The sequence below is a fragment of the Protomyctophum parallelum genome (genome assembly GCF_964188405.1).
Source record: "Protomyctophum parallelum genome assembly, chromosome: 2".
Taxonomy (NCBI): domain Eukaryota; kingdom Metazoa; phylum Chordata; class Actinopteri; order Myctophiformes; family Myctophidae; genus Protomyctophum; species Protomyctophum parallelum.
In genome coordinates, this window is record NC_139699.1 from 22,589,471 (window position 1) to 22,603,785 (window position 14,315).

The 14,315-nt window shown below is 45.0% G+C and overlaps 1 protein-coding gene across 1 annotated transcript in view; it reads left to right on the forward strand.

Annotated features, from left to right (window-relative positions):
- efl1 (elongation factor like GTPase 1) overlaps positions 1 to 14,315 on the forward strand; it is a 103,400-nt gene that overhangs the window by 58,443 nt on the left and 30,642 nt on the right. Inside the window, exons 16-17 of the mRNA XM_083793255.1 lie at positions 4,760 to 4,891; positions 5,373 to 5,520. Coding sequence (XP_083649381.1) covers positions 4,760 to 4,891; positions 5,373 to 5,520 — 280 coding nt within the window. The remainder of the gene's footprint in view (positions 1 to 4,759; positions 4,892 to 5,372; positions 5,521 to 14,315) is intronic.

A 14,315-nucleotide genomic window follows, 5' to 3' on the forward strand; every position in this document is an offset into this window, starting at 1 on the left:
ATGAAATTGTCAATATATTTAGTCTTGGTTTTAGTTAATAGTTTTCGTCGATTAACCTTTTTCGCTAGTTTTAGTCCACAAAATCGACACTGACACAGAGAGAGAGAGAGAGAGAGAGAGTTTTCTTTATATAAGCAGACGAGCTGCCAACTGTACTTGTGGTTTGGAGGAAATGTCTTCAGGCTTGAGTCATCCCTTAGCTCCGTGCACGAACACCACCAGGCCCTGTCCCCATGGGGTGTGTGTGTGTGTGTGTGTGTGTGTGTGTGTGTGTGTGTGTGTGTGCGCGTATGCGTGTGTGTGTGTGTGTGCGCGTGCGTGCACACCTCCTCAGACCTATTTGTGGGGTCTTTATTAGACATCTTGAGTAGACGTGTCCGCGTTGAGTTCGTCGACTACCTTTTTACACCGACAAAAAAAATACATAAATACTAAGCTAAGCTAAGCTGTACTAAGCTAAAACCATGACTAAATATATTGATAATTTTGTCAACAAAGTGACAACATGGAATAACGTGTGACTTCCATGCGCTACGTACATCCGGGGAAATTCCCTGGATGGTGAAAAGAAGCAACTTGGACTCCTCATGCATAGAAGGAAGCATGAGGTCAGTTCGCTGTCCCCCCAGGTTGGCAGAGGAAGTGTAGCGCCCAGGATTACATTAGATATTTGACACTGGATGAAAAAATGGGTTGCAAAATCGTGGGATAAAAATTACAAGTTAAACAAATGTGACCGAATTTGATCGAGAGACTGCCATTGGACTTTTTTCATTTTCGTTTTTATCATGTCATATTAAAGCAGGGAATCATAGCTTCAAATTGACATATTGGTTGTGCAGTTTGACCCACTAGTTTTCGAGATATGGCTTATAGAGTAATGTCTTGCAGAGCTACAGCAATCTGAGAATTTGGTCTTCAGAGATGCAGTTCCGTGGTCAGTGGCATTTGGGGGCGCTGTTTCCTCTTCATTGCTAAAATGCGGTACTCTACCCCCCCCCCCCCCCCCCAGGTGGGGCAGTATTGAGTCAAAAACAAGAGTGAAGCTATTTTAATTCTGGGTCAGGATATAGTAAGGAAATTTGCCTTTATAAAAGTGTCAAATTAAAATAAGTAGTAGGCCTATACTATAAATTACCCAATTGATTTACTTAAGTTAAGTACTACTACCCTATTCATACTAATGAATATAAGGTTGAAGTGGTTAATGCATGTTTTATAATAATTATCAAAATCTATAAAGTAACTATAGTAACTGGAAAATGTCAATGTTTTTAGCACCTATTATGTTATTGGGGTAGATTCAAATAGTAGACAAAGATGAATACATAATGCAGTTACCACATAGTTTTAATTAAACGTCCCTTTGTTCTCAATAGAGGGGAACAAAAACAAAGATACACAGCGTATTTGTAGCTTTGAATCTTTGTAGGTGAAGTTGAAACCAGTTCATCTTATTTGTAGCTCTGTAGATTTGTGTCTTTTGCAACAGCTACAAATAGTTTTGTTTATTTGCTGGGATTTGAAAATCCTCGCACGGGACTGAGAATATCACCAGAGGGCTGCGGAAGCACTGTATGCACTGGACCAGGGCTACTGGACTGTTAGCCGTTAGCTCCTGCCTCTAGCCGAATAGTAGGCTACTAAGCCCGTTTTCAGCTAAATGCGGAAATGTCCAGGCTAAATAACTTATCGACGGGAGGCGTGTTAATATTTATTTACTTGTCATTGTCATGTTCACTCCAAATAAACAAGTATTATGCACTTATGATGCGGAGAGCCATCTTATAAAATAGTTGGGTTGCGATATTGAGGGGGCAGAAAACAGCCCGGTCACGTGGTTCATGTACTTGCACTCGGAAGTGTTTCAAGATTTCCCCTTATACCAACGAAGAAGAAATGCAATGTTTTTTATTAATTAAACTGATATAACAACACAACGTGGCTAATAATTGTTTATTTGGAATGTACTTTGGCTGGTATTTAAGGTAAATATAACGCGACTCACTTGTATAAGTAATTTAACGCGGACATGCCGCATTTACCGCAATACATTGGCTTTAGTAATGCGGTTAGCTTATAATATTAGCAATTTAAGCTAACGGCTGGAGGACTACGGATAATCCGGTCAATAACATCATTACACTTAAACATTAATACAATTATGTCATGTTTACATTGCTCAAACATTAAAGGAATAATAATATAGCTTCAGATCATTTTAGACAGAAAAATAAAAAAGGAAAAATAAAAAAGTTTTTCAGCTGTCCTGAACAGTTGCAACTTGCGCGATGGCAGTCTGTACATCGTGTGGGGTCACAAATAGAGACAGCACGTAATTTCATGTTTGGTTGCACTTGGTTTGAAACTGAGCACTCCTGTGAACTTTGGAAGCCAATCTTAACCAATCAGGGTGGAGTCTGAGAAATCTGAAAGACCGGTTTCGTTGAATGGCTCTAGAGAGACTGTGTACCAATGTGCGTGATGTTTGGACAAAATCTGTAGGTGTACTGTGCAAAAACTTGTTTTGCACAAAGCGGCCTCCTGGTGGCGCTATAACAGGCCGTTCTGGAAAGTTTGGGGCAGAGGTTCATCGTTGGCATCCAGGGAGTGTATGTGCAAAATTTGGCATCGACCGGGTTAACGGTGGCAGAGATTAGCTGCTCACGGACACACACACGGACGGACACACACACGGACGGACACACACACGGACGGACACACGGACGGACGGAGTGCAAAACATACTCTCCCCCCATGCCTTCGGCCTGGTGGAGACAAAAATAAATGCCATGGACTGGTTACTGTATATCAAAGTGGTGATTGAGGCTCAAACCATTAGAAATAAGTTTGAGGGACAACCAATATAATATTTAATGTTAACTCCTTTAAAGTAAAACATTTCAGGTCTTTTTTTGTCAAAATACTACGACTGAAAAGTGCTGACTTTCTATGGAATAATGCTGACGGGATGTCGTAAATCAGAGGTTCCTGAAAGTGGGGGTCCTTGAGTGGGGGTCCTTGAGTGGGGGTCCTTGAGTGGGGGTCCTTGCGTGCGTGCGTGCGTGCGTGCGTGCGCGCGCACGCACGCACGCACGCACGCACGCACGCACGCACGCACGCACGCACGCACGCACGCACGCACGCACGCACGCACGCACGCACACACACACACACGTCTGTCTGTCTGTCTGTCTGTCTGTCTGCCTTCCTGTCTGTTTAAGCTCTGCAGAGTGTTTACATCCAGCCAACTGTCAATCAAATTTAATCAAAGCCTTTCGTGTTTGGTTTGAAAACAGCCCGTGGCTGTTCAGAGAACCTCCATCTGACCCTCACTAACCCAGGACGGTTCAGAGAACCTCCACCTGACCCTCACTAACCCAGGACGGTTCAGAGAACCTCCACCTGACCCTCACTAACCCTGGACGGTTCAGAGAACCTCCACCTGACCCTCACTAACCCAGGACGGTTCAGAGAACCTGACCCTCACTAACCCAGGACGGTTCATGTTTTGATTAAGGTGTGCTGTCATGCTCGTTTGAGCATGGGTAGAGAGCCTGCTTGTAGATCACTTGGTCGGAAATACCTGTTGTATAATCAGATACACTACGATACAATACGCATTATATTGGTTGTTCCCCAAGGACCCCCATTGGCACGGCTCTAGCAGTCACGTTCAGCTGTTTTCATTACAAGGACCCCCAGTTTGACATGCATACGGACGCCACATTTTAACAGCATTTATATCTCCCCCAATTTATTGTAAAAAATATGTTTAATTGAACTTTAAAATAAAAGCGAAAGCCTGTGAGGGTCCATTTGGTTCCCGGACCCTACTTTGGGAACCAACACATGGTCAAAGCATTTCCGGGGTTCCCCAGCCAAAAAACGTTGAGAACCCCTGACTTACAGGAGGTGACCTGAAACAAACACAAAGCACTGACACAGACAGGGGAGCCCGTCGGCCGTCTGGATTTGGACATGCTCTACTTTCTGTGGTTGTAGACCAACCAATTCTACTCTGAAAGTCACAGGCATTGGCCCATTTTATGGCCGTCACTTTAAGGAAGATAAATGTACCCAACTATCCAAGGTCTAAAAACAATGTGTTTCTTAGAAAGGAAAAGTTAGTGGAAAGAAAGTAAACAGTGGAGTTGGGAATACATTCAACTGTATTCCAAACTTGGGATTACTTTTGTCATGATAAAAAAAAAACATTTGATACCTTTGATCAGTGGACCAAAGATTAACATGAACATTAACATATTATCTCTGATAACGGTGGGTATTTCTTGTAGTTCCAATCGGCCCTGCCTGACAGACAATACAGAGGATCGCCACATTTTCACGATTTTTCAAAAATAGCAGACCTACAAGCTCGTAGTTAGTGACTTTCCTCCATTGTTTTAGGCATCGGGGGTCTAGTGGACTAGTTAGTGATGTTTCTTCCATTGTTTCAGGTATCGGGGTCTAGAGGACTAGTTAATGATGCTTCCTCCATTGTTTCAGGTATCGGGGGTCTAGAGGACTAGTTAATGATGCTTCCTCCATTGTTTCAGGTATCGGGGGTCTAGAGGACTAGTTAATGATGTTTCCTCCATTGTTTCAGGTATCGGGGGTCTAGAGGACTAGTTAATGATGCTTCCTCCATTGTTTCAGGTATCGGGGGTCTAGAGGACTAGTTAATGATGTTTCCTCCATTGTTTCAGGTATTGGGTGTCTAGAGGACTAGTTAATGATGTTTCCTCCATTGTTTCAGGTATCGGGGGTCTAGAGGACTATGTGCTGAAGTCGGCCACCCTCTCCACCTCCCCCGCCTGTCCTCCCTTCACGCCCCTCCACTTCGAGGCCAGCCCCATTGTGCGCGTCGCCATCGAACCCAAACACCCAAGTGAGTGAGACACACATCTTATCTTATCTTATCTTAAGTGAGTCAGACACACCAGACACCACTTGTGTAAATGAACAGATGCGTTCTGTACAGATATTGTACACCTTGTACATGATGAAATGTTGGGTTGTCGGTTGGTTTTTAACACAACGGATGCCGCCAGCATCTTTCAAAATAAAGGTGCCTAGAGTGCCAGCAGATATGGCAGATTTTATAGTTTCTGTTGCAATTTGTTTGGGGTTAACCACTACACAATGCCTATACAGTACTATCAATATTGGAGTCTTGTTTTGCACACAAAATAAACAAGAATCAAGGTTCAGTTCAGTACAGTACATTTTGTGTGTGTGTGTGTGTGTGTGTGTGTGTGTGTGTGTGTGTGTGTGTGTGTGTGTGTGTGTGTGTGTGTGTGTGTGTGTGTGTGTGTGTGTGTGTGTGTGTGTGTGTGTGCGTGTGCGTGTGCGTGTGCGTGTGTGTGTAGGTGAGATGCCCAGGCTGGTGCGAGGCATGCGTCTCCTCAACCAGGCTGATCCGTGTGTGGAGGTTATGTTCCAGGAGACAGGAGAACATGTCCTGGTCACGGCTGGAGAGGTCCATCTGCAACGCTGTCTGGATGACCTACGAGACAGGTACCTGTCTGTCTGTCTGGATGACCTATGAGACAGGTACCTGTCTGTCTATCTGTCTGTCTGGATGACCTACGAGACAGGTACCTGTCTGTCTGTCTGAATGACCTACGAGACAGGTACCTGTCTGTCTGTCTGGATGACCTATGAGACAGGTACCTACCTGTCTGTCTGTCTGGATGACCTACGAGACAGGTACCTGTCTGTCTGTCTGTCTGTCTGGATGACCTATGAGGCAGGTACCTGTCTGTCTGTTTGTCTGGATGACCTACGAGACAGGTACCTGTCTGTCTGTCTGTATGTCTGGATGACCTACGAGAAAGGTACCTGTCTGTCTGTCTGTCTGTCTGTCTGTCTGGATGACCTACGAGACAGGTACCTGTCTGTCTGTCTGTCTGGATGACATACAAGACAGGTACCTGTCTGTCTGTCTGGATGACATACGAGACAGGTGTTTGTCTGTCTGTCTGACTGTGAGACAGGTGAGTGTGTGTCCCTCGTGTCTCTCTCTTTATGGTAAATGGTAAACGGTGCATTTATATAGCACCTTTATCCAAGGCTCTTCACACAGATTTACGTAGATTGTGCATTACATTCATCCATTCACACACACACATTCGCACACCTTTACAATACATAGTGTGCATTACATTCATCCATTCACACACACATTCACACACCTTTACATAGCTTGTGCATTACATTAATCCATTCGCACACACACATTCGCACACCTTTACATAGATTGTGCATTACATTCACCCATTCACACACCTTTACATAGATTGTGCATTACATTCACCCATTCACACACACATTCACGCACCTTTACATAGATTGTGCATTACATTCACCCATTCACACACACACATTCACACACCTTGACATAGATTGTGCATTACATTCACCCATTCACACACACATGCACACACCTTTACATAGATTGTGCATTACATTCACCCATTCACACACACACATTCACACACCGATGCCGGAGGAAACCATGCAAGGCACCAACCTGCTCATCGGGGCCAATTAGGGGTTCAGAGTCTTGACTCAAGGACACTTCTACACTAACTCTGGGGGAGCCCACGGGGATCGAACTGGGAACCTTGCGGTTTCCATCCGGCCACTCTACCGCTGAACCACCGCCGCTCTGTTTGATTCTCTCAGACACTAACATCGGAGACACCGGCCGTTTTGTTTTCAAAAGCAATGAAACAGACTGTGTGAGATCTTAGAATATATATTAATATATACTCTGTGTGAGATCTGTAATCACTTGTATGTTGTGGGTAAGTTCAATAAGACAAGGTTCTTGAAAGAGTAGACGTTTATGTTCAGAATGATAATAATGTGGCAAGTTAGAAAACAGGTTCTGGCGGGCTCAGTATGGAGAAAGCTAGCACAGCACCCTGGGAAAGCTGTGTGTGTTCTAGGCATTACTAGTCAACCTATGGACTGAATCAAAACAGATCAACATAACACACACATGAGTAATCATGAAGCAAATACTATTTGCTCATAGATCCATAAGGGCGCTAACGCTTAACTCTCTCTCCACTGATTACTGATGCACTGCACCTGTATTCAATCACACACACACATACACACACAAATGCACGCACGCACACACCTCTCTCTCTCTCTCTCTGCCACTTGTGCCAGTCTCTCTCTCACACACACACACACACACACATGCTCTTCATTCAATTAAATTCTCGTTTGTAATTATGTTTTCTTCGGCCGCTCTATTGGGGAGCTTCGGTCCGTTTCCAGTGGTAGATTTACCCACCCCTCTATGGCCAGAAAAGACACAGGCCAATAGGGCTGGAGAAACAATCAATGCTCCCTAGACAGAAAAGCACAAAAAATGAAGTCCTTGAAAAATAACAACAATATTCAATATCATCACAAAATATAAATCATATGTACAGAGTGGAAGACAAACGGGCGGGGTGTAAAGAGGGGCGGGGTGATCACCTGTCTAAGAGAGGCCTTTGGCCTTTTGCTGAAAGCTGGATTTTCAGGCCTGTTTTAAAGGACGTCAGGGATCTGCTTTTTTTTTAGGGCATTCCACAATTGGGTGGCAGTGCTGTAGAAGGACAATTTACCCATGTTTATTTTATTTTATAAGTGGGCGCTACCAGATAATTGTTCTCTAGTATTGTCATATAAGTGAGCGGTACCAGATAATTGTTCTCTCTAGTATTGTTTTATAAGTGGGCAGTACCAGATCATTGTTATCTAGTATAGCTCCTGCATAGGGCAGGACTTAGCTGGGGAGAAGAGAAGCTCAGTCTTGTCTGGGTTCAGCTTGAGGTGGTTGGAAGACATCCACTGTGAGATGTCAGCCAGGCATGCAGTGATGCGGTCTTCCACCTGGGTGGCAGAGGGGGGGAAGGATAGAAACAGTTGTGTGTCATCGGCATAGCAGTGATAGGATATATTGTGAGCAGAGATGATAGTGCCAAGGGATTTAGTGTGAGAAAAGGACAGATCCCTGTGGGACCCCAGTTTGGAGGGTACGGGGGGATGATAGCAAACCTTTCCAAGAAACCTTGGCTGATCTGAGTGCGCGGGAGGGTTTGTAGGGTTCAATCATACTTGCAAGATATGGGGGAGCCATACCTTTGGTTGCTTTGAATGCCAGCATCAGAGTTTTGGCTCCCGGTCGCTGCCCGCACAGAATACAAAACTCTGATGCTGGCATTCAAAGCAACCAAAGGTATGGCTCCCCCATATCTTGCAAGTATGATTGAACCCTACAAACCCTCCCGCGCACTCAGATCAGCCAATGCAGGGAAGCTGGAAGTACCCTCACTAAAAACGCCGGGACAACGCTCCACACGTCCCAAACTCTTCTCCCTTCTGGCTCCAAAACTGTGGAATGCACTTCCCATTGCAGTCAGAACTGCAGCATCACTCCCAATCTTCCGCCGTAGCCTGAAAACCCACCTTTTCAGACTCCATCATGGCCCATAGCACTTACCCTAACCCCTTAGATAGCATTTCTGTTGACTTAGATAGCATTTGACACAGACTTATAGCATGATATGTAGACAGCACTATAATTGTATTGTATATAGTCATAGCACGCCATAGTACATATGTATAGCATAGTAGTAAATATGTATAGTTTATATGTATAGTGTATGTATAGTTTCATTATATAGATATTCCACTGTTACTTTCTTAGCTTACGCATGTTTCATGATAAAAATTTTATGTGATGTATTCCCATGCTTTTGTTCTTGCTTAAATGTAAATCGCTCTGGATTAAGAGCGTCTGCTAAATGCCTAAATTGTAAATTGTAAATTGTAACCTGGTAGGTAGGAGGAGAACCACTTCAGCGCCGTCCCGCCGATGCCTAGATCAGGTAGGGTGTCTAGGAGCAGCTGTGTCAAATGCTGCCGATAGGTCTAGAAGAAACAGGGCGGCAGAGTGGGAGGCAGCCTGGGCAGCATGTAGTGACTGTGAGGAGTGCAGTTTCCGTGGAGTGGGCCTTCTTGAATCCTGACTGGTTGGGATCCAGCAGGTTGTTCTGTGAGAGATGGAGAGAGAGCTGGTTAGAGGCAATACGTTCAAGGGTTTTGGAAAGAAAGGAAAGGAGTGATACCGGTCTGTACTTCTTGACATATGAGGGGTCAAGAGTTGGTTTCTTGAGGAGTGGCGATACCTTGGCTGACTTGAAGGCAGATGGGACCCAGCCTGAGGTTATTGAGGTGTTGATGAAGGGGAGGAGATCAGGTGCGATGGTCTGGAAGATTGGAGACGGGACGGGGTCAAGAGGACAGGTGATAGGTCTTAACTTTGTTTGTGGGTACTGGGGGCATTGGGGGTACTGGGGGCATTGGGGGGTACTGGGGGCATTGGGGGGTACTGGGGGCATTGGGGGGTACTGGGGGCATTGGGGGCATTGGGGGGCAAAGCCGGCCTTATCTGTAGTTCTCATTGATTCAACAGTGAATATGTGTGTGTATCACTCTTGCAAACATGATTTCTCTGATTTCCAAATTTAAATGCTATCCTAGGCATTCAATCTAATGATCTGTGATAAACGGCTAGACGCCATTCCACCATGCCTGTAGACGCCATGCCGCCACGCCTGCTGTGTTCCAATGTCTGCAGCATCATTATGCTGTTGACTGCTGTGTCTCTCTGTCCGTCTCTCTGGACTCCTTAATGAGATGCCGGCAGACTGACCAGTTAAACGGGCCAGTGTTTCTGCAGGCAATCAGACAGATTGTTCAGCCACACAGATTGCTGTACAGAATGGGGGAAAAAAACACATCAACACGCCGGTTTAACAGTTGCCATACACTGCGCAAAAAGCATGGAATACGGATGTGTATATTACATGAAACTCCCGTTAACAACATGAAAAGTTGAATCATACACACTCTCAATGTCACACTCTCTGTCACAGGCACACACACACACACACACACACCCCTCTACAGTATCTCTTTTCATACTACCGGCAGACCCCACTATGATCGATAGTCTAGCTATGGTGCGGGATGACCATTCAAACTAAATGATGAAGCGCCCTTTCATAGCTCTACATTCTGCCAAGGTTTGTGTGGAGAATAAATGGATGCAGTTCATTTCTCCTGAGTGAGGAATGGGGTGGCCTTCTCCTCTCGGCTCCATCCATTCCTGAAGCTCATCTGCATTGTAAAAAAAACTGCGTATTGATTTAGAGTTCCATGCATCTGTCACTCATCCAATCTATCAAACTGACCATTGACGCAGCGATACCTCGTGTCACGATCATGATTGATGAGCGTGATTGAAAATCGTTTACAGGTTGCGAGCTTTCTTGAATGGCATTTGCATTAATACTACATACTAGCACACTAGCTAAACTAGTAATTGTCCCCCAGGCGAGCTCTCACTCATCTATCGGTCTCTTGTGAACTCTGTGTTGTCAAATATAAGCTCTGCTTCGCCAATAGCCCTTGATTAGCTGCATGTGTTGGGGAAATGTGTAAATATAATCATTGTGTTAACTTTGTTGTCGATTTTGTCGACTAACACTATGACAAAAAATGTTGGTTGACGGGTTAGGGACTGATCGTTATTTATCCACCAGGGGGGGGGGGGTGCAGATGTGATTTCATTTTTTTTATTTTTCCTCATCCCCCCCCCCCCCCCCCCCCCCCCAGCCTCCAAATATATTTTCGGGACCCCCCCTCAGGGACTGGAAGAATATATATGACCCCCCCCCCCACACACACACACACACCACCATAAACCATTTTCTTTAAATATTCACACCAACAGTATAGCAGCATAAAGTAAAGCGAACGCTGATCGTTTATTAATTAAGCGAATAGCGCCTGCCGTCGGGGGTTCATTTGGTTCCAACACTCAACAACACTGATGATATGCCATTGCATTCTTCTAACTAAATATTGAAATATGAATCTCCGAAAATAGCAGATGCAGATCTACAAGCTCTCAACAACACGCTGATGACGCGTCGCAAATTTGTGAGCTTAGAGTGGCTATTTTTTAGGTGAGCCTCGTGCGTAAAGCCACATATGTCACGTGTGCTGGTGCTGCCAGGGCAGTGGGCACCCCTCGCCTCTGTGCGTCCCCAACCAAGCCCAGGATGATGAAAATGAATTAATACCGGTATGCTAAATACATATGTCACGCATAACATTGTTGATACAGCTTCATAGGTTACTCCACAGAGAAAAGCACAATTTGCGCAACACCAACGTTCAACAACTGCCCGCTCAGCTCATTTAGCCAGCCAGGCACCACCGAATAGTTTAACTCTTTCTTTAGTCTATTACAACCACATACGCAGACAAAAGTAGGCTACATGGCACCGCGGCCAAAACACAAGTAGGCTACTATGACGTGACGCACACACCAGGCAACAATCCAACATTGCAATGCGAGTGCGCAAAGATGCACATGATGACAGCTGCTTTTAGACCAGCCCTACCGTATTCTGAATGAGAATCTGTCTCGAATGCGCTTTTCTCCGCCACCATGTCGACGATGCGTTGTGAAGACGGTAGTCTCTTCCATCAAAATGTTCCATGTCCAATTATTGTCCATCAACATAAAGGCTAAGGTGTTCCTGTGATGATGTGCTACTTTCTATGTGGAGGTCGTTAACAAGCAACTTGAGTCACCAACAGTAACTTCTGAGAAGTTTATATGATATCGTTACGTCTTCCATGACCTCAGCCGCAACATTATTATTATTGTTGCATCTTCAGCAGCGGTGCTGTCAGCCTGCTGCTAGATCCTCGCCTTCCTCCTCTCTGACACCGACAACACTGGCTCTTTTCAGCCTGCTGCTGCTGGCCCGCAATTCAAACATCGCGGTTCATAGCTTGAAACTTTTTTTGCTTTTTCTACTGGAAATATCATGAACGCAGAATCAATATGTCCCGCGCTGTTTTGAAGTCAGACGGGGCAAACTACATCAGTGGCCGGGGGAGGGACCTTTGCTGGTAGAACAGATCTACAAGCTAACAACGTGTCACCAAGCAACACGTTGTTAGCTTGTAGATCTGTTCTATTTGCATGCAGTTGCGCACACATGGAAGATACCAAGTACACTCGCCACACAGGGTAAACTTTATATTATCTAGTAAAACACTATGAAAAACAAAATAATCAAAACGTTTTTTAAATAGAAAATTCAGCGAAATAAAGTTGTACAACCCCCCCTAATCCAAAATAAAAATAAACATATCCCCCCCTCAGGCTCAAAAAATAGTTTAATGACCCCCCCCCCCCCCCTTTTTGCACCATAACAACCTTTGTTAAATAACGATCAGTCCCTTAGGGTTAGGGTTAGTTATGTTGAATAAAACTAAGACTAATATATTGACAATTTTATCAAGGAAGGGACTAGTGGACAAGATATCCCGTACAAGTCATTTTACACTTGGTTGCATGCTGAAAATAGCAGATCTACAAGCTCACAACGCAACCCCCCCCCCCCCCCCCCCTCCCGGTGCCTAACCGCTCCAATGAACAGTGATGTGTATGTATGTATGGCACTGTTGAGCAACCTAACACACACACACTGCACCGCTCAGTTGATTGTTTTTTTATTTTCACATGGTTTTAGTTTTAGTTTTAGTTTTTTGCATATTCACTGAAAAAAGGTAGTCGACAGACATTTTTCGTCAGTTTCAGTCGACAAAATCAACACCGTCTAAAAGTATAATTGTGCAACGAGGCTGTTTTACAGACTGAAATCACGGTCTTTATAATGGGACTCCTCTTCCAGCACACACATAACACACACACTCTCTCTCTCTCTCTCTCTCTCTCTCTCTCTCTCTCTGATGTGCATGTTGTTCCTTTGTACAACTAGTAATTACCACAGCCTTGTAGCTGTGAGCGGTGCTTGACATCAGACATGGAAGGGGGAGTGCAATGTCAGGGAGTTCAAAGCAAACGCATTTCAGAGACATCAGACCAAACGACGCAGCAGTGGTGGTGGCGATGGAGAACAAAAAGTGCTTTGTGTTTTCTATAGCAGTGGTTCCCAAAGTGGGGTCCGGGGTCCTTGAGGGAGTTCTAGGTGGTCCCCAGCTAAATGATAGTTTGGAACCAAATGGACCCTTATGGGTCTGTAACTCAGAGTGTACAAATGCAACCAAATCCATTTGGTTGAATTTGTACACTCTCAAGAGTAAAATAAAAAAATGATTTTACAATATAAATTGCGGTCTCAGAGATAGAAATGCCATTAAATGGGGGTCCGTAGACTAATGCATGTCAAACTGGGGATCCTTGAAATTAAACGGGTGGAGAATCACTGCTAGAGCTCCCTGGCATATCTCTTCAAATGGGGGTCCGCTGGGCTAATTAGTGGTTGGTGCAGGCGAGTGCAGCGGCATTTGGTTCGGCCAGGTCATCGCCAGTACATTGTGGAGCAACTCATGATGTGTTTCATTGCTTGTGGTTCACCGTGTGGTGAGCGCACATACATGTGTTTATTTCCATTGTTTGTGTTTTCGTGGATGCCTTGCAGCGTCCTTCGCCAACCCGCAGACGGTTCAAGGTTTTCCAGGCGGCCCAAAGGTTTTCCAGGCCAGTCGCGATGTGTTGGTCTGGGTTGATGCCTCTTTCTGTCCATCGGCTGGTTATGTCCATCGGGTTGCCCAGGCTGTGCTACTGAACAATGAATGGTAGACTGTATCTTTGCATCGTCATGTCGCTAGCTTCCATTGACAAGGGTTGGTAGACTGTATATTTGCACCGTCATGTTGCTGACTCCCATTGACAATGAATGGTAGACTGTATCTTTGCATCGTCATGTCGCTGGCTTCCATTGACAGTGAATGGTAGACTGCATCTTTGCATCGACATGTCGCTGGCTCCCATTGACAGTGAATGGTAGACTGTATCTTTGCATCGACATGTCGCTGGCTTCCATTGACAGTGAATGGTAGACAGTATCTTTGCATCGACATGTCGCTGGCTTCCATTGACAGTGAATGGTAGACTGTATCTTTGCATCGACATGTCGCTGGCTTCCATTGAGAGTGAAAGGTAGACTGTATCTTTGCATCGACATGTCGCTGGCTTCCATTGACAGTGAATGGTAGACTGTATCTTTGCATCGACATGTCGCTGGCTTCCATTGACAGTGAATGGTAGACTGTATCTTTGCATCGACATGTCGCTGGCTTCCATTGAGAGTGAAAGGTAGACTGTATCTTTGCATCGACATGTCGCTGGCTTCCATTGAGAGTGAAAGGTAGACTGTATCTTTGCATCGACATGTCGCTGGCTTCCATTGAGAGTG